Source organism: Panonychus citri, unplaced genomic scaffold (genome assembly GCF_014898815.1).
Source record: "Panonychus citri isolate SS breed McGregor unplaced genomic scaffold, ASM1489881v1 Contig00136, whole genome shotgun sequence".
Classification (NCBI taxonomy): domain Eukaryota; kingdom Metazoa; phylum Arthropoda; class Arachnida; order Trombidiformes; family Tetranychidae; genus Panonychus; species Panonychus citri.
In genome coordinates, this window is record NW_026515541.1 from 528919 (window position 1) to 547849 (window position 18931).

General features: G+C 30.1%; 5 protein-coding genes across 6 annotated transcripts; 2 read left to right on the forward strand and 3 right to left on the reverse strand.

The window, feature by feature from the left end:
* The first annotated feature begins 325 nt into the window (after positions 1-325).
* Positions 326-1742, forward strand: LOC128392349 (tRNA-splicing endonuclease subunit Sen34-like). Of its 2 annotated transcripts, XM_053352363.1 has the most exons (3): positions 326-483; positions 647-1036; positions 1106-1742. In XM_053352363.1, the coding sequence occupies exons 1-3, from the start codon at positions 405-407 to the stop codon at positions 1546-1548; spliced, it is 912 nt and encodes a 303-aa protein (XP_053208338.1). In that variant the 5' UTR covers positions 326-404; the 3' UTR covers positions 1549-1742. The 2 variants fall into 2 exon arrangements, with proteins under 2 accessions (XP_053208338.1, XP_053208337.1); XM_053352362.1 differs by having other exon boundaries at positions 647-1742.
* LOC128392354 (uncharacterized) lies at positions 1615-2873 on the reverse strand. Its single transcript, XM_053352370.1, has 2 exons — positions 2538-2873; positions 1615-2414 (listed from the first exon to the last, which is right to left on the reverse strand). Exons 1-2 carry the CDS (start codon positions 2742-2744, stop codon positions 1800-1802), a joined length of 822 nt encoding a protein of 273 aa, XP_053208345.1. The 5' UTR covers positions 2745-2873; the 3' UTR covers positions 1615-1799.
* Positions 2874-3693: 820 nt separating this feature from the next.
* On the reverse strand, positions 3694-4824 carry LOC128392365 (protein transport protein Sec61 subunit beta-like). The gene is made up of 3 exons (XM_053352382.1): positions 4665-4824; positions 4266-4465; positions 3694-4016 (listed from the first exon to the last, which is right to left on the reverse strand). The coding sequence occupies exons 1-3, from the start codon at positions 4665-4667 to the stop codon at positions 3929-3931; spliced, it is 291 nt and encodes a 96-aa protein (XP_053208357.1). The 5' UTR covers positions 4668-4824; the 3' UTR covers positions 3694-3928.
* Positions 4825-7081: 2257 nt separating this feature from the next.
* On the forward strand, positions 7082-12797 carry LOC128392338 (innexin shaking-B-like). Its single transcript, XM_053352352.1, has 5 exons — positions 7082-9515; positions 9964-10661; positions 10742-10868; positions 10935-11010; positions 11087-12797. Exons 1-5 carry the CDS (start codon positions 9497-9499, stop codon positions 11637-11639), a joined length of 1473 nt encoding a protein of 490 aa, XP_053208327.1. The 5' UTR covers positions 7082-9496; the 3' UTR covers positions 11640-12797.
* A 1078-nt stretch (positions 12798-13875) lies between these two features.
* Positions 13876-14928, reverse strand: LOC128392363 (N-alpha-acetyltransferase 50-like). Its single transcript, XM_053352380.1, has 2 exons — positions 14569-14928; positions 13876-14426 (listed from the first exon to the last, which is right to left on the reverse strand). Exons 1-2 carry the CDS (start codon positions 14864-14866, stop codon positions 14221-14223), a joined length of 504 nt encoding a protein of 167 aa, XP_053208355.1. The 5' UTR covers positions 14867-14928; the 3' UTR covers positions 13876-14220.
* Positions 14929-18931: the final 4003 nt, after the last annotated feature.

Here is an 18931-nt window from a genome sequence, read left to right on the forward strand (position 1 = left end):
TACAATTGAGTTTGCTCAACTCTTAATTCCTCACTAATTGTGACCAACCAAAGCTAAATTAACCAATAAATTTTTATCAAACTCTAAACGATTGACTGTTTTTCCAAATTCATTTTAAAAACTCATCAAAATCACAATTCACTTGAAAACACAACAATCGAGCAAAAAAAACACTCAAAACAAAACAATAAAATTAAAATTCCACAAATAAATCGAGTAACAATTAAGTTAATCAGAAAAAAAAATCGAAATACAAAAAAACAATTTAAAATTTTTTCTCCAATTAGTTAACAAAATCGCCACCAGATGTCACTTTTTCGAAGATGACGCAACAATGAGATCAGCTGATTCGATTGTCAAATTGTTAATTGTTGTCACTTTGATTTCCTCCAGTGAATTAGATTATGATTTCTTCTGTTGAAGATAACGAAAGAATTAAAATCTATCATCATGATAATCAATTTCTTATCTGGAAAGCGAAAGGTAAATATGAGAAAAAGAATCAATTTGTTTAACTAATCGAAACGATTTATTTGAATTGAGGATAATCCAGTTTTCTTTTGGTTTGTTTTGTTTTTTAATATTCTAATTGTTTGTTAAATTGTTTTTCTTTTTCTTTTTATCTTCTCTTTCTCTTTATTTGTAGATGCCTTAAATATAAGACAAAAGTATCGGATTGTTGGCTCTCTCATTGGACCTTATCCTAATGAGCCCTCTCAGGTTAATAGAAATGGTTTACCTCTTAGATTGTTGGAAGAGGAGACTCGTTTACTTATAGATCTTAATGTTGCTGATTTGATTAAAATGGAGGTTCAATTGACTGAAGAGATTGTTAAAGAATATAATCAACACGTTGAATTTACTCGATCGGATTATAGTAAATTAGCAACCGAGAGAAGATTAAAAGAGATAGAAAGTCACCTTTCATCTGGAAGTTCACCAAAAGGACAAAAGCGAAAGAGAAACATTGAAAGTAAAGAAAGTGATGAAGGATTATTAGAGAAAGAGACAATTGTTGTCAACCAATTTGATGATAGTAAGGAAGATCGAAAAAGTTTGATACAAACAATCAATGATCATTTATTGCCTGTACAATTATTTACAGAGTGTCCATGGCCTCGAAAAGAAGAGGTAATTAATGGTAATTGGTTGTATCCTGAAAAAGAGCGGGATAAATTGTTGTACAACATATTTAAAGACCTTTGGAAACGAGGATATTATATAACCAGTGGGTTTAAGTATGGGTGTGATTATCTTGCTTATGAATATGATCCTTTGGTATTTCATTCAAAATATATGGTCACTTGTCAATCACAATTAGATCACTTGGAGGGTTTACAGTTTTTGATTCTTAATCGAGTTAGTTCACAAGTTAACAAGAAACTTTTAATTGCTGGACTTGTGAATGATGATAAAAATGTTACCACTGGTAATCAGGATTCTATTGATGAAACTAATTGTAAACCAATCTATTTGTTGATCGACTGGCAAGGTAATCAGGATTCACCATCCAAGCGTTTCCATTTAAGACCAGATTTACCAATTTAAGTAGTTGATTTAAATTTGAGTTTTTTGTTTGTTTAGATTGACTGAATTTTGTTCATCTTCTTCGGGTCTTTGGAAATTTTTTCTTGTCAAAGACTGAGTAAAAAGTATTGTTTTTCTTGTAAAGAAAAAAAAATAATAATAATTTGGAGTAAAATTGTTTGCATGCAGATTCGCACTTGTCATGCAATTAAATATCACAATTGCTTTTGATTTTTTTTTCTTCTTTTGTGTATCCAAATTAAAATTTCCAATCAAAGTCGCTTGAGTTGTCGTCTGCTCGCTTTACTACCAGCGGTGGGCTCACATTTACGACTTTTAGATTTCACTTTGTTCTTTGTCTCTTCGAAATATCCGGAATCTTGTTCAGTTTCGTTATCCGTTGATCCACGTCGACATTCAATCATTTTCGGTGTTGATGAGATAATATGGTAAACATTTCCAGTAAAATCTACCCGACGTCTTTTCAATTTTCTTCCTTCAGGTGTTGGTTTGATGGCAATTGAATTGGTGGTTATATTTGCTGTTGTACTAATGGTTGAGTTAATAGATGAATTCATAATTGAGCTTATTGATGAATTACCACTTGTATTGGCGCTTGAGGTTATAATTGAATTAGTAATTGAGTTGGCGCTTGAATTGGCAGTTGTATTTACAGTTGAATTGGCATTTGAGTTAACAGATGAATTGGGTGAAGTTGTACTAACAGATATATTGGCATTATTTTCCATTCGTATACAAGACACTTCAACTTCGGCAGCGGAAACCTCATTCCTATTCGCTGAAGGTTGAGTATTTTTCACTTCATTTAGAGCGATCCTATTTTCACTCTTCACCTCTGGAGTTGTTTTCTTGATCGGCCAATTTTCCTATTCAAGAGAAATAGAAAACAAATGACAAAAACAAATTAGATGACCAATGGAATGAATCTCCACAATTGTAACCCAAAGAACAAAAGAAAAACAAATTAATCACTAAAGAAAATCACTTACATGACCAACTTCTTGCTTCAACTCTTGAAGCGCTTTCAAATGGCTCTCCCGCCTTCTCTTGGCATTGGGATCATTGACAATAAAATCTCTGGTACTTTGGCTAACACAACTTAGAATACAAAGTTCCTCAGGTTCCAAGTAGCTTAAAATGTGACTAATCACATGAGGAAATGATTGTCCAAGTTCACTAAGAATGTCACTTACCATGTCACCATTTAATTGCAGTTAATTAGACAAAAGAAATAAAAACAAAACTTCTCAAACCGAAAACATTGATAACCGTTGGAAAAAAACAAATTTGAATTTTCGCTCGATGAATCGATTCCTATTAATCGATTTTCTTCCTTCCCCACGTAGAATTGAAACTCCCTCTTTCGGAATAAGTACCAACTAATTTTCTATTTTGTTTTCTTCTTCTCTTCCACTCAGACCTTTAATCTCCAGAATTTTGTTGATTATTGTGATTGAGTTGATTGTTTTCTTTTCGCAATTTGGGTGTATTATTAAATTTAGTGTTCCAATTAAAATTAATTACCTTTATTTGTTTAGTTTTATTCCATTAATTGTACCAAATAGACACTTCTCAGTATTACCATGTCTGGTGGAAACAGTAGTGGTGTTGCAAGTGGTGGAGGACCTTACAATTACTCCTACATATTCAAATACATAATAATTGGTGACATGGGTGTTGGTAAATCGTGTCTTCTTCATCAATTCACCGAAAAAAGTGTAAGAATTAATTTACAATCAATTGGTGTATATAAATATGTATAAATCTATCGAGGAGTTTCCCCTTTTTTTTCCTAATCTTGGGTATTAATAATCATATGTTTTGTCTTTTCTTTTCTCTCTCTCTCTCTCTCTCTCTCTCTCTCTCTCTCTAATTTAAAGAAAAACACAAAGCAATCAAAAAAAAAACAAACAAACAAATCGGCGAACGTAAAAAAAGAGGTAAATCCAAGAGAGTTTACAAATCACATTCAAGTATAATTATTATACAACAATAAACACACACACGTATTAAAAATGCTCTCTTTTAACTCTTATAACAAGAGACCCGGTTAACAAATATTATATTATAAAAATCCTCCAATCTCCTTGTCTGGCTGTTGAGTGGAGTTATGTTTCTTTCTAATTATAATAAAGCAAAATAAAATCATATATCATTCCGAGATTTAATAAAATATCAATATATTTATGAAAAAAAGAACAAAATTCTTTCACATCTCTTTGTTAATAATCTTTGCTTATTTTGGTGGTTCATTTTGCTTCTTTAAAATTGACAAAGAAAATTATCTTGTAGATTTGCTGAATGCATCAAAAACTTTGATTCCCAATCCATTAAGTGTTTGGTCTTTAAACGGTTAATTATTTTTTTTTCCTTTTTCTTTTTAAGCCCTTGTGTATTTACCCCAAATATGTAAGATGAACACGGAAGCGATGAAAACCAAGCTCATTACAAGAACGGGAACTGGTCCTCTGTAAACAAAATGAGAAAACGTGAATAAATAAAAATGACGAAGAAAGAGATGACAAAACAAAAATCGATTAGAATCAATATGGTAAATTAATAGAAAAAAAAGGAAGAAGGAGAAAAGAAAGGAAAGAAGGAAAGAGAGAATAAATTTCAGAATAGAAAACAAGTCATGTTAATCATAGGATCAATCAACAGTTTACACAATAGAAACTGGTGAATTATAAGGAAACAACAATTAATTAACAACTTACACTTTAATTCCAGGTGAATCATCGGTATAGAAACGCCACATACCCCCTGAAGAAGGTCCACCACCTCGACTTGCAGTGGAAGATGAGCTAGTTCCTGTTTTCCTTAATCTTGCACCACCACTTCCATTAGAAGTTCTAGATGTGATTGCTCGTGGAGATCGACTTCCACCACCGACATTAGTTGCACTAGGAGAAGCAGGCTAAATATGATAAAAGATGGAAAAAAAACCCAAAAAAGACAATTAACAAAACAAAAAGAATAAAATTAAACCAAAAAAAGGAAAATAGAAAAAAAATTGACAGGACAAAACATGGCACTAGAAGAAAAACAAAATGGTCAACCTAAACCAACCAAATAACAGGACCAATCAACAACATCATTAGACACATTGTACTTACCATTTTTAAACTTTATCGGAACAATTAATTACCACAATTAAAATCAATTAAACAGAAATTTAAATTAAAGATACAACATAAGAACACGTCACAGAATCTGATCTTTAACCAAAGAGTCAATTTCTCCAATAGCGGAAGCAGAATTTTCTCTGTTTTGTGTCGCCATCTAGCGAATGGAAAAACAACTAAGGAGAAAAATCGAAAAACAACTTTTTTTATTTTCTTAATTGTTGCGATTAAAGTTAATTACTATTTTGTTTGTAGTTGTTTGAGATTCTAAATTGTTTGCATTTAATTGAATTTAGCTCTCTGATTTAATCAGTTTGGTTTTTTTTTCTTGCATTTGCTTGGAAAAGAAAACTTGACAATCAATTAACAATTAAAGTGAATTTATTTTTGTTTAGAAATCTAATTAATCTTAATTGACAGTTGATTGATTAATGGACTAAATTGTTTGGATGATTTAAAATTTATTTGTCATCTTTGTGGTTTAAAATGATAAACTTTTTTTTCTGATTCTCTTACAATCAAATTGTTATTTAATAAACTACAACTAATTATCATTACAAAAGGAGAGAAAAGTTTTAACTCAATTAAGTTAAATGTTTTCATTGGATTAATGCCAATCAACAATCAAGTTGTAAGTTAATCAAATTGCAACAGTTAACATTTCAATTGATTCATTCATAGTTATGTAAATTTGCTTAGATTAACAATAATCTCAAATTGGACAGTTATCTTATCAATAATTAATAAATTGTTGACAATCAGCTGATCAGCAAAATTGAAATTGCTTACAATTTGTAAATTAGTATTTCTAATTGGTATGAATGTAAATTGTCTAAGAAATTAATTGATTATATGGAAAATAATTAATCATTTTTCTTTTGATTCACTATCATTTTCATAACAATTATTAAATTGTATACTCTCAAGTACAACAATTAAATCAATAAATTGTTGGCTTTGAAATTGAATTTATTTTATTATAACCAATAAATTATTTTCAATTAAACATAAACAATTAATTTGTTGATGAATAAATCATTTTTATGTCAAATTGTGTTTAAATTGTTTGTTTACAATTAAAATAATAATCATATCAACTTAATTGTTGTTGGTTGACTTTGATTGAATGTCATTTGTTTGAATAAATTGCTCCTCTCATTTCAGGATTAAATTGTGATTGGAAAAGTTAATTATTAATAGTAATTTGAAATGACAATTGTTCACAATTATCAAATTACAATTATCTTTGCCAATTGATTAACATGATTCCAAATTACTTTCAAAACTAATTATAAACTTTATCTGATCAACAATTTGTTTTAATCCGGTTTTCACACAACATATTAACCTTGTAACACAATTGTATCTCTAGTGATTCAATTAATCAAATCTAATCCTAACTGTTTATCTTAAATAATCAGTTAATTGTTACATGGGATGATTTAAATATAGTTATGATTAGTTTTGAGGTTGATGATGGATTAGCAAACCAAATCAGCCCAAAGTTAGTTAACTAACAATAACAATTGTTATGATAATCAAACCTAAATCAATTACCATAAATCAAACAAGTTGACCAACTGACCAACCAAAATAAAACAAAACAAAATAAGAATCAATAAATTGTCACAATCAACATCTAATTCAGTCAAATGTTAAAGTCATAAGAGTAAGTTGATTAAAGTGATTAAATTGCTGATTAAAAACTAATGTTATGATTATCAACATGATAGCAAAGAGTAATGGTCAATCCTAATAACTGACCATAGGTGTCTGTCCATTGACCAACAGGTAACAATGGAAACGATTGAGAGATGAAAAGAAAGAGATGATTGTTTTTTCCTCTCTTTTTTTGGTCGAAACATTTAGAACTAAATTTAGTTCTAAATTCGAGATCTCTCTCTCTCTCTCTCTCTCTCTCTCTCTCTCTCTCTCTCATCATCATCATTATCATTATCATCCACTGAGAGATGATGACGAAGAAAAGAGAAAAGAAAGAAAAAAGAAAGTGATAATTGTGAAAATTTTTTCTCTCGAAAAAAATAGTTAGAACTAAATTTAGTTTTTCGCCATCGGATTCATCACTTTAAATTCAAATCGAGCTCATCTCTCTTTCTCTTCCTCATCTTTTATCATCTCTATCATCATCATCATCATCTTTATCTTCATCTTCTCTCTCTCTCTCTCTCTTTCTCTTTCTTTCTTTTCCCTTATTCTCAAAACGATCGTTATGTCTCCATGTATTTCGAGTCGTGAATGAGGACGAGAAGCTCTTTTCGTGATGACGAAGCTGAAGATGAAGATGATGACAGAAAGAGAAGATAAAGAGAGAGAAGATGATAAGTAAGGTAAGAGGAAGATAAAGAAAGAGAAGACAAGAAATTATTTTGAGTGGAAATCGGGCCAACAAAGATATAATTCACATAAAAATTTTCTACTCGAAACCAAATTTAAACTCGAACCACCGAGTTAACATTTAAATTGTTTCATTCGTTTTTAATCATCATATATATTTTTCTACTCAATCTAACCTTCTTTTGTTATAATTAATATCACAATCAACAACTAATTAATTACCACAAACTACTTAGATAAATTAATTGGTCCAAAACCATAACTGAATCAGCTAATTGTTAAAATCAATTGATGAAACATTGAAAATAAACAAACAACTTGAAGAGAAACAAAAATGACAACAAAAGTGAATACAAAAAAAAAGACTTGAAGTTAACAATTGAAACAAAAATCAACTAATCAACTTAGCTAATTGTGGTATCAATTGATTGTGAATAGTCAAAGTATTGATCAATCAGTTAACAATTTGCAAAGTTAATTCAAATTTCCAATGGTTTTTGTGATCCAACAACATTAGTGAAAGTGAATAAATCAAAAAGCCTTCAAATCAACTTAACTTTTTAAACATCAACAATCAACAATCAACCTCATCATCCTAATAATCTTAATCATCGTCAGTTTATGTTTATTAATGAAGAAAAGTTTATTTTTGTTTCGTTTAATTTAGTTAATTTAGCAAAAAGTTAATTCTGTTTATCAATCGACTGTCCGTTAATCAAGACTAACCTTTCACATCGTTTAGATTTCAAGGGTAAACCAAACATTTACTTTAATCATCAACGTAATTAACTTTTAACTATTTCACTGGAATCAATTGTAACCCTTCATCCCTTCAAGCAATTAACCTTTACCAAGGGTTGATTGTTGATTAGCTTTACATTTCAAATGTAAATTGTTACAACTGAAAAACGGTCGGTCTTTAAATTGTTGAAACATTTTAAATTTACATGGATAATCAGTTAAGATTCAATTCACCATTAAGTTAATCATTTCACAGAAAGAGTGAGAATCCTCAGTGATTAACAATTATTAAAATGATGAGAAATGGATGATGAAGATGATGAAGATCATTTGTTTGATTTTACTTTGTTACAGTTCATTTGATTAGTTAACAATTAACCCAACAATCAACTTTTCTTAACGTTACAATTGTTTCAAGTTTCCAGGAAAATTAATAATAAACAAACAAAATGGTTACCATTAAATTAGAAACAATAATAACATTGAAAGAAATTAATTTCTACAATCAAAAGTTGTCTACAATTGTAAATAATCAATTACTAATCATCAATGGATCGTAATTAGTTCAATTACAATCGATACAAATTTGTTCACAATTAATACAAATCAATAAGTTTTCAATGGTTTCGATATGTTGACAAAATGAGCTGATGGATAAAGGAAAAGGAAAACGGAATTTTGTTCCCAATTTAATCAACAATTAACTAATCATCATCAGAAAACGTAAATGTAAGTTGTTTACAGTTCTCGGTAGTTTATTAATATACTAAGAAACAAAAGAACTCAAAAGAAAGAGAAGATAGAAAGAGGATGAGGAAGATAAAGAAAGAGAGTGATGAAAGACTGACAAACTTTTTCTTCCCTAATCATCATCCTAATCATTTCCTTAGACAATCAGCTTGATTTAAGAAAAATTTAAACTATTAAGTTTCCCGCAAAGATGATTATGATTAACATGATGTTGATGATTATGTTGATTAAGATGATGATGAAAATGACTGGTTGCCATCAAGAAACCATCAATAAATACACAGAAACCTAATCATCGATTCGAGGGTAATAAATTTAAACAATTTAAAGTAATAATTTTAACCTATTTTCATCTTCATCTTCATCTTCATCTTTATCCTCATCCTTATCTTCATCATCTCCATCCTCATCTTTATCCCTTTCATGATCTTTGCCCTTTTACTTGAAAGTAGATTTGGTTTGAGCTCATAAAGTTTTCCCTCATCCCAATGAACTTTGTGCTCGTTTAATTAACTAACCATGTTATTTACAATTAACTAATCATCATCCTCATCCTCATCTTCATCTTTTATCATCATAACAATTTTCATCTTTTAAATTGGTTACTTTGAACTTGCCTGTGTTTCAATGATCATTGATAATTTGCCTTAATAGTTGATTTCTTGATTGAGTTTTCTTTCCCAATTAACTTATTGTTACAAGTGAACAATTTAATTAACCATGATGATCATCAGGCGAAAAATTAACTTTCAAGTTTACATGTTAATCTATCCAATTGATTTTGTTTAACTTTTTCAAGTAACAATCAATCGTTAATCAAGTTTTCACTTTAATTTAACTTTTGCTTTTCTTAATTGTTTCACTTTTGTTTTTTTTTGTTAATTTCGTCGTTTCCTTTTCTTAATTGTTACAATGGTTTCTTAAATTTATATTTGATTGTGCTGGTTGACAATTAAAAACCATGGAAACTGATTTACATGGATGAATACGTTGAAAGTAAGAGTTAAACTTAATTGTTGATTAAAAATGATGATCATTATTGTTAACGTTTGTCTCCAATATTTTAATTGTAAATCAAATTTCAACAGTTTAGTGAATTGTTTGGTTTACAAAATCAAATAAACCAATTGATTGTAAACAATTGCTTGTGATAATTAGCTAATCAGTGAGTTAGACTAATTTATTGTTAATCAAATTGACCCAAAGATTGTTGAGAAATTTGATTCTAACAATTAACAGCAATTCCTTTGAGTACAAAATCATTAACTGGTTAAAGGTTAATTATGGTCTTGAAAAGGATTTTACTTATCAAGCTTAATCAGTCAGTCTTTCCCGTTCAATCACAATTAGTTAATCACTTACAATGGTTTGGGTTAAATTGAATTGTTTATCCTTAATTTTCACTAATTGTGATCAAATTTTTCTTTCTATTGTTAATTTCTAGTATCGGAAAGAAAGACAAGAGAGGCAATTCATCATCATCATCTTCATCATCCTCATCCTCATCTTCATCACAATCAACTTGATCATAAATTGTGCTACTCAGGTAATACGATAAATAACTCATTGTGCCAAGGATCATCATTTAATCATCATCCTAATGATCAAATTCAATCATCATCATCATCATCGTCAAGTAAATTGTCACCAACAAATCAACAATTTGATCCTCAATCAACAACCATTACAACAATCAGATCATCATCATCGATTAAATTGGTTAATCGTAATTTAAACTCACCAATTATTTCACTTTTCAAATCATTTGTTTCTTGGCCTTTGGATAATCAACTGATCACTTCCATCATTATGATTGACGTTTTCAAATCACTTCGAACTTTTCTCAAAATTTCCCGTGTTCATATCGACAACAGTATCTTGCGACTTCACTATTCATTAACGGTTATCCTTTTAATTGCTTTCTGTGTGGTGGTAACGACTAAACAATATGTCGGTGATCCTATTGATTGTATTAAAGATGAAAATATCCCACCGTCAGTGATTAACACCTATTGTTGGATCCACACCACGTACACAATTCCCAGAGCATTGGCTCGTTCAGGATCAAGAGGATTCCCTCACCCAGGCATCGACAGTACTCAAGATGAAACCGAATTCAGGTATCACAAGTATTACCAATGGGTAAGTCGAATTATCGAAAATAATTCAACCTTCGAATTTTTTCATTTTCGAACTTTTCTTCTTCCTTTCCCACCCCTTAGGTGTGTTTCGTTCTATTCATCCAGGCAACTCTTTTCTACATTCCAAGATGGCTTTGGAAACTATGGGAAGGCGGTAAAATAGCAGCGCTCATGATGGACTTAGATGTCGGAATCTGTACTGAGCCAGGTAAGTTTTTCGAAGTGACGATTTTCTCGATTGATCGCTAATGAGAATTTGCCAAATTCTATTTAGAAAAGAGTAACAAGAAAAAGCTTCTAGTGGACTATTTGAACGCGAGCGAAGGTCATCATGATTGGTACGCCGCTAGGTAAGTGGACATTTCGAAATGTGGATTAAAATTTGAATCGATGGTTGTATCAATTGTTTTCTCTGTTTTCGATTAGATTTTTTTTCTGTGAGATTTTGTTTCTTGCCAATGTGACCGGTCAAATGTACATGTTGGACAAATTTTTCGAAGGTGAGTTCCTTCGTTATGGTATCGAAGTAATCCAGTTTTTCCAAATGGATCAAGAAGATCGGATTGACCCAATGACCAGAATATTCCCCAAAGTGACCAAATGCCGATTCTTCAAGTATGGACCATCAGCAGGTCTAATTTCAATCGACGCTCTTTGCCTTCTACCATTGAACATAATCAACGAAAAGATTTACATCTTCATTTGGTTCTGGTTTTATACTCTTACCTTTCTTACTGGTTCCATGATATTGGTCCATCTAATTGTGATCGCCTGTCCACCAGTACGAGTTTACATTCTTCACACACAATTCCGTACTTCTCAGCTTGACCATCTACACACAATCGTGAGAAAAAAATCCATCGGCGATTGGTTCTTATTGTACATGTTAGGTCAGAATATCGACTCCGTTGTGTTCAAAGACGTTCTCAAAGAACTGGCAACATCCAGTGATTCACAGCCCAAGGAATCACACAGCTGATAATTGTTTTAATTGTTCATCGTATCATCAGCTGATTTAATCATCATCATCATCATCATCGCCATCAAACATTTCACACAACTGACCATTCGTGCCCCCGACATTTGTGCCCTCATCAAAAGTGACCTTAAATGTTTTGTCTCGTTCAAATGTGTGACCAATTGTGGCCTTTCAGTTAATTGTGTTGATCTTTGTGACTTAATTATCTTGCAGCAATTAACTGATTTCCCTGATTGTTTATGTAAATAGTTGACAGAGTTAATTGTTTACTGTTAACTCTCTGTGTCCATTGTTACGGCTTCTTGTCCAGTAACTTTAGGCTGATTGGTTTTAAATTAATTAATTTAATCCACTAATTACTGACTCTTAATTGATCACTAATCATTTCTACAATTTTAATTGTTTTCTTTTGTTTTCGCCCTCTCCAATCAAAGTTTTCCTTGCTCTCTCTCTCAACTAATTTGATTGTTTATCAAATTGTCCAGTTAATTAATTTTTGCAAACAAACATTTTTTTACTTAGGTTTTAATTGTTTTGATTGCATTTTGTCAGCTAAAATGAACACCTTAATTTGATGACTGCCAATTAGTTAATTTAATTGTTGTATACTTGAGTGTTTTTTGTTTTTCAACTATTAATTTGACCCTTCAAATTAATCAGTTTTAATTGTTAACAATTAACCATCGATTGAAAGTTTTGTCAAATAAATCATCAAATTCATCATCGATTATAATAATAATTAATTCAAATTACTTGAATAATTGTTTTTAATTCATGTCAATTTAGCAAATTAACTTTGCTAATTGTGTAAAATTTTTGATTCACAATCAAGAAACGTTAATTTTAATTAAAAAGCCAACAATTGATTGTCAATATTCAATCTTAATGGTTGATTAATTTGTCGCTTAATTTGATTCGCATTTGATTAAGATTAACTCGGTGTCAACAATTTGATTTATGAGATTGTTAATCCTTAACTAATTTAGCTAATTGTCATCTAATTGTATCTCTGATCCAGTGTTTCTTTCAATTTCATGATCATGATTGATGTAATCAACCCAATCCATCACTGATTGTTGTAATTAACTCTTACAATCATTTCAATTAACTGAATGAATGAAAAATAAATATTGAATGAGTGAATTACAAACAATTAAATCATTCCGATGAAATTTTATTTAAAAAGTTACTTGTTTTAAAATTGTTTCATTGATAATATTTGATTTAAAATATACTAATACAATAATGTAAATTAATTTGTAGGGAAAGATTAATTAAAAATTAGATTAGATTGGTAATAAAAAAAACAATCAATAGCTGATTAAACATTTGAATCAATTAAATGAGTATTTTGTAAATATTAATAGTAGTTTGAGCAAATGAGGAAAATTTGATTCAATGAAATCAATATAAAAATGAAGTGATTTGGATTGATGATGATTCAATTTGTTGAGTAACTTTCAAGTGATTAAGTGACAATCAACTGATCATCATGGTTAATGTTAAAGTTTTTGCTAATTGTGTAAAATTTTGATTCACAATCAAGAAACGTTAATTTTAATTAAAAGCCAACAATTGATTGTCAATATTCAATCTTAATGGTTGATTAATTTGTCGCTTAATTTGATTCATTTGATTAAGATTAACTTGTGTCAACAATTTGATTTATGAGATTGTTAATCCTTAACTAATTTAGCTAATTGTCATCTAATTGTATCTCTGATCCAGTGTTTCTTTCAATTTCATGATCATGATTGATGTAATCAACCCAATCCATCACTGATTGTTGTAATTAACTCTTACAATCATTTCAATTAACTGAATGAAGGAAAAATAAATATTGAATGAGTGAATTACAAACAATTAAATCATTCCGATGAAATTTTATTTAAAAAGTTACTTGTTTTCAAATTGTTTCATTGATAATATTTGATTTAAAATATACTAATAATAATACAATAATGTAAATTAATTTGTAGGGTAAGATTAATTAAAAATTAGATTAGATTGGTAATAAAAAAAACAATCAATAGCTGATTAAACATTTGAATCAATTAAATGAGTATTTTGTAAATAGTTTTGAGCAAATGAGGAAAATTTGATTCAATGAAATCAATATAAAAATGAAGTGATTTGGATTGATGATGATTCAATTTGTTGAGTAACTTTCAAGTGATTAAGTGACAATCAACTGATCATCATGGTTAATGTTAAAGTTTTGATTAAATCGACAATGGTTTCGATGATGGTCAATGGACAGTTAATTTAGCCGATGCTAAACCACCAGCACCTCCATCGGGAATACCGGGACCACCATCAGGAGCACCACCGCCACCACCACCTCCACCCTCAGGGGAAATGCCTCCTCCTCCAGCACCTCCATCAGGAGCACCTGAGGTACCATCAACTCGATAAAAAAGGCGATCGAAAACTGGACAAGGAAACTGATTGGATCCAAACAATTAAGATGATTCGATGAAAATTTGAAGTCAACATGACAGAGAGTAGGTTGTTTCTTGTTTCACTTTAAAATTGATTAAATAAACTTTTTACTATCAACATAACAGTTAATTTTGAGTGGTCAACTTTTTCGTAAATCTTTGAGTAAAACAAACGCATCAGATGGAGATATTTTCTTGTAATAATTTTCCGCAGTATTGATAATCTCAAATCCAAATTTCTTGTAAAAAGCCAAAGCGATTTCATTGTTAATCTGAACGTGTAACATTAGCCCATCAAATCCATTGGTCTCCGCGTAATTTAAAACATGATTTAACATCAGGCTACCTGAGAGACAATCAGTTAATTGATTGAGAGAAGAACAAGAAAAACAAAACAATACATGAGCATTTCAACGAACCGTTAGAGAGATGAAAACGTAACTCATTTCAAATCTCAAAAGAGAATAGAATTTTTGTTTTGTTCTTACCAATTCCAATTCTCCGATATGGAGCTAAACACCCAAGAGTCATGATATATAATTTCTTTGGATGGTTAATTGTATCGATTCGGCAACAAACTCCACCAACAATGGAACCATTAAAAGTAACAATCTTAGCCAATTGACCCGAAGCCAAAGCGTCTTTGTAAAATTTGTCATTGTAATTAACTGGGAAAATGATTTGATTGATTCGTCGGAAACATTTAACATTATCCAAGGTGAGATCACATAATTCAATTTTATTAACCCTTCGAGATTGACAATCAGGCATTTTAACAATAAACATTTACAATTAACACTAATTAAAACCAACGACAATTAAACCAAATTGAAAAAGAAAACAAATTTGATTCGGATTCACTTTCAACTCGATATTCGGATAATGATCCTTACCGATAATCGATCCAGAAAAAGAGTTAAAATAGACACTTGACCTTTATACTCACCAAAAGGTCGGTTAAAATAGTCACTTTTCCCGAGCAATTAACTGATTGTTTCCAAACTACAATTTAATCGATTGTTCAACTTGTTATGATCGTCGAAAATTTTTGCTGTTTGTCAAAGTGAAGGTAAATTGTTAGAGTTTGTGTTCATCTTATTTTCTTGTGATTTCGATGATTGTCATTTGATTGCAATTAACATGAACATAGATCGAGTTAAAATAATTGAGATGATTGGTAGGAACAATTAATCGATTGGTCTCATTATTGATTCGCAGTAAAAAGTACCAATGACTATGGGAAAATTTTCCTCATCAAATGTTTCGTTCCGACCCGAAACTGGAACGAAATGTTCAAAATTTCGTCGTGATTTTTTACACCAAAGGTTCATGAAATTCAGTCGTTTCTTTGAACTTTTTTTCCTTCATAAGTTCCCATGTCCCAGTAGATTCGCGCTCGAACCATTGGAATGGGCATTAGAAAGTTTTCTCTTACTTAGTTTACTCTTTGTCTTCGTGTTCGTTGTTTGCCCGGTTAATTTCTTGGCATCTTCTCTCATCATTGTGTATACATGATACGAACAATTAAAAAGACAACAATGGTAACAGTGTGTATCTTTTAATTGTGGATAAAAATATGCGCCAATATTGTAAATGAATCTCGCTTGTTGTGTAATCAAGATGGGTTCTCTTAATTGTCATCATTTCTCTGCTCCCATAGATGGAAAAATTATTCTCGGACTATATTACATGACGATTTAAATACGATGAGATGTGGAAATAGAAATTCAATTCTACTCGAACATGTAATTCTATTTGGACTGTGAATGGTTTTTCTCTTGGAAAATTCAACAAAATGATTAGTTGCCAAGCTAATTGTGTCTAATCAGTCTTTGATCTTGCTTGATTTTGTTTCTCTCTCTCTCTCTATTTAGCCTCTGTTTGGCATACCACTAATGATAAAAGGGTATCTAATAGACTCTCTGAGAAACAGGAGCCAGGGAATTGAGATACATCATGAAAGATGAATGATAAAATTATTGAAATGAATAAAAAGCAGCCACTAATTAAACAATTGAACGTAAGGAAGGGAAACAATAACAACTAATTGAGATGATGATTCGAATTGTTTCAACGAACATATTAAACTTATCATCAAATTGGAGTGAAAAATATTTTTAGATTGTTAACCAGAGACAAAGGAACGAAGAATCATCAAGATTAATCAACAAGAAGGAGAAATACAAACAAATTAAAAGGTTAAATCATCTCAATCACAGTTAATTAATATTCTTAATTTATTGTTATTTATCCGAATAACTGATTTTAAAATTATTCTTTTATCATTTACAGTTAACTAACTAATAAATCATATGAATTTCCATCATTGTAACGAATCATTTAGATTGTGCTTTCGATTTTCATCTAAATCTATCAGCAATCAAATTAATTGTTCAATTGTTTGGATTAACTTTTCGTGTTAAGTTCAATGTAAATCTAATAGATGGCACTTTGGGTAACCTTTCGAGGAAAAAATTAATTTAATTGTGAAAATGTTTACAATAAACTTGACATTTCGATGTTGAGAAATGAAATTATGTCCAACAATTAAGACCAAATCACGATCAGATTGTGGTTTCCATTCAATTAGCAATTAAAAGCTTCATAATAAATGAATTGTAGTTTATTGGTGTAAGTTAATTGTTGGTGATTCTTAATTGTTTCCATCACAATTTCTTATTTTTGCCTCCAAAATTTAACTAAATTAATCGTCCATTCAAGTTACGTGTAATTATCTTAATCCTGTCATCAAGCTCTTAATTGTCAAGTATTTTAATCCTACGTAAATGAAACAATTGTCTCGTAAGTCAATCATTGTCTTATTAATTTTCGTCACCTCTTTGGTTAAATTTCCTATGATTTATTAATAAGAGAAGAAGATGAATTGATTAGGATTAACATTGATTAAGAATTTTCTTACCTTAATTATTAGATTGATTGTCCATTTAATTAGAATCCTTGTTTCGCCTTTTCTTCAGCTTCTCTTTGCATCTTCTCTAATTTCTCAAGAGTCACTGATTTTAATGGTAACAATTTAGGTTTACACAACATGAAGAATGGTTTCTCTTCATGTATGATTATCCCTCGATCAGGAATCACTGGTTTAACAATTTGATTATCATCTTCTTTGACAATCTCCATGATTAACAATCAAAAACAGCAAAATATCAGATTCATGAAAAAAAACGACAATCAAATTGAGAAATTGATTCTTACCATGGTTACGAAATCAAATCAAATCAAAACAATAAACATTCACAACAACCAATGGGCTTTGTTTACAATAATTAGTAAATAATTATTCCAAAAATTAATTAATACTTTTCCAATATTTTCAATCTACCAAGAAGAAACTTTTGCAATCAAGATGATTAAATTGTGACAATTAAGCAAATTTTGTTTTGCCCTTTGCCCTAATTAAAGTTAATAAATTGATATTTTTACCAATATTAATTTAACAAATCGACTCTTTGATTAACAACAATTAATTTCATAGGTTAAGGAATGAGAAATAAATTCAATTAATTGATTAAATTGATTGTTTTGTAATTACAATTAGAAAGTTAATTCGGTGAAAGTGTCGCCATCTATTGAGTGTTTTTTTCTTTAGGTTTGATTGTTGAGAGTTGAAGTGAAGTCATTTTTTAGCTCTTCAATTTTTATTAATTAAAAGTGATAATTAATTCAGATAAATTCGTAATTTTTATATAAATTGATTGCCCGAAGGGTCACTTATCATCCGACATCACGTTAGTAAAAATAGAATCATGAATTGGGATTTTAAACTCACTTGAAAACTTTCTTCTCGTCTTTCATTTCCACTGTACTCTGTCAATATAATTGCTCTTAATTAAAACTAATTACAAATTATTAATCAATGTGTAAACTCAAAATCATTGTTACTATTTATGGGACAAAACAACAGTTATCAGCAGAGATTCATCAATGTATGGAATTCATTTCACCGAATATTATCATTATTGAAACTTCTGAAAGTTCTGTTCATGAAAAGTTCAAATTCTGTTCTCAGGTTAACAATCAACTGTGATTTCTATCAATTAGATTTTTGTCTTTTTCATCTTCACCCTGAGGAACTTAAATGTTGACCCATAAGCTCAATTATTCATTACATTTCCATCAGCTTTTCATGTAATCACCACAGAGATTCAAGAGCCTCTTCCCTTTGATCATTATCTGAACTTAAGATCAAACGAAACTGAAATTTATATTGATCGAAAGATAAACTTTAAAAGTTAATCGTTACGCTAATAAAACGGGAAGTGAACAGCGACTGTAACTCATTTGCAGCCGAGAAACAGTAAGCCACTAATTACATTAATCAAGAAATTAAATTTAGATGAATCAATGTCAGAGAAAAATTAAATTTCTAAATTTTTACTCATAACTTTGAATCCGTTAGATTGACAGGAAGTTAAGGAAGGTGAAAATAATATGACAAACAGAAAAGTTGATTATTCGAGTGTGAATTTATGAGAAACAGATTAAATTACTATGATTAACTCTTAATTGGATGAATAATATAATGTCTCTGAATTGGAACGAGAAAGGATGAGCAAAGTGGATCAAGAGGGTAACCTTATTTTTAATGGAAAAACTAATCAGGGTGATGATGTAACTTCCTTTCGGATTCTTTGATTAGAATCATTAGCAATTACCTGATTGCTTTTGGCTTTTAATTGTGAGACAATTAAATATCATACAGCAATTACGAATCGTAACCTTTATTGACAGTTTTAATTTTATCGAGTGAGAAACCTTGTTAACAGTGTTTTTTGCAAGTTAATTGTTGTCCATTCGAATTGCTGTTTGTTTTTTTTCTGTTTTCATGAT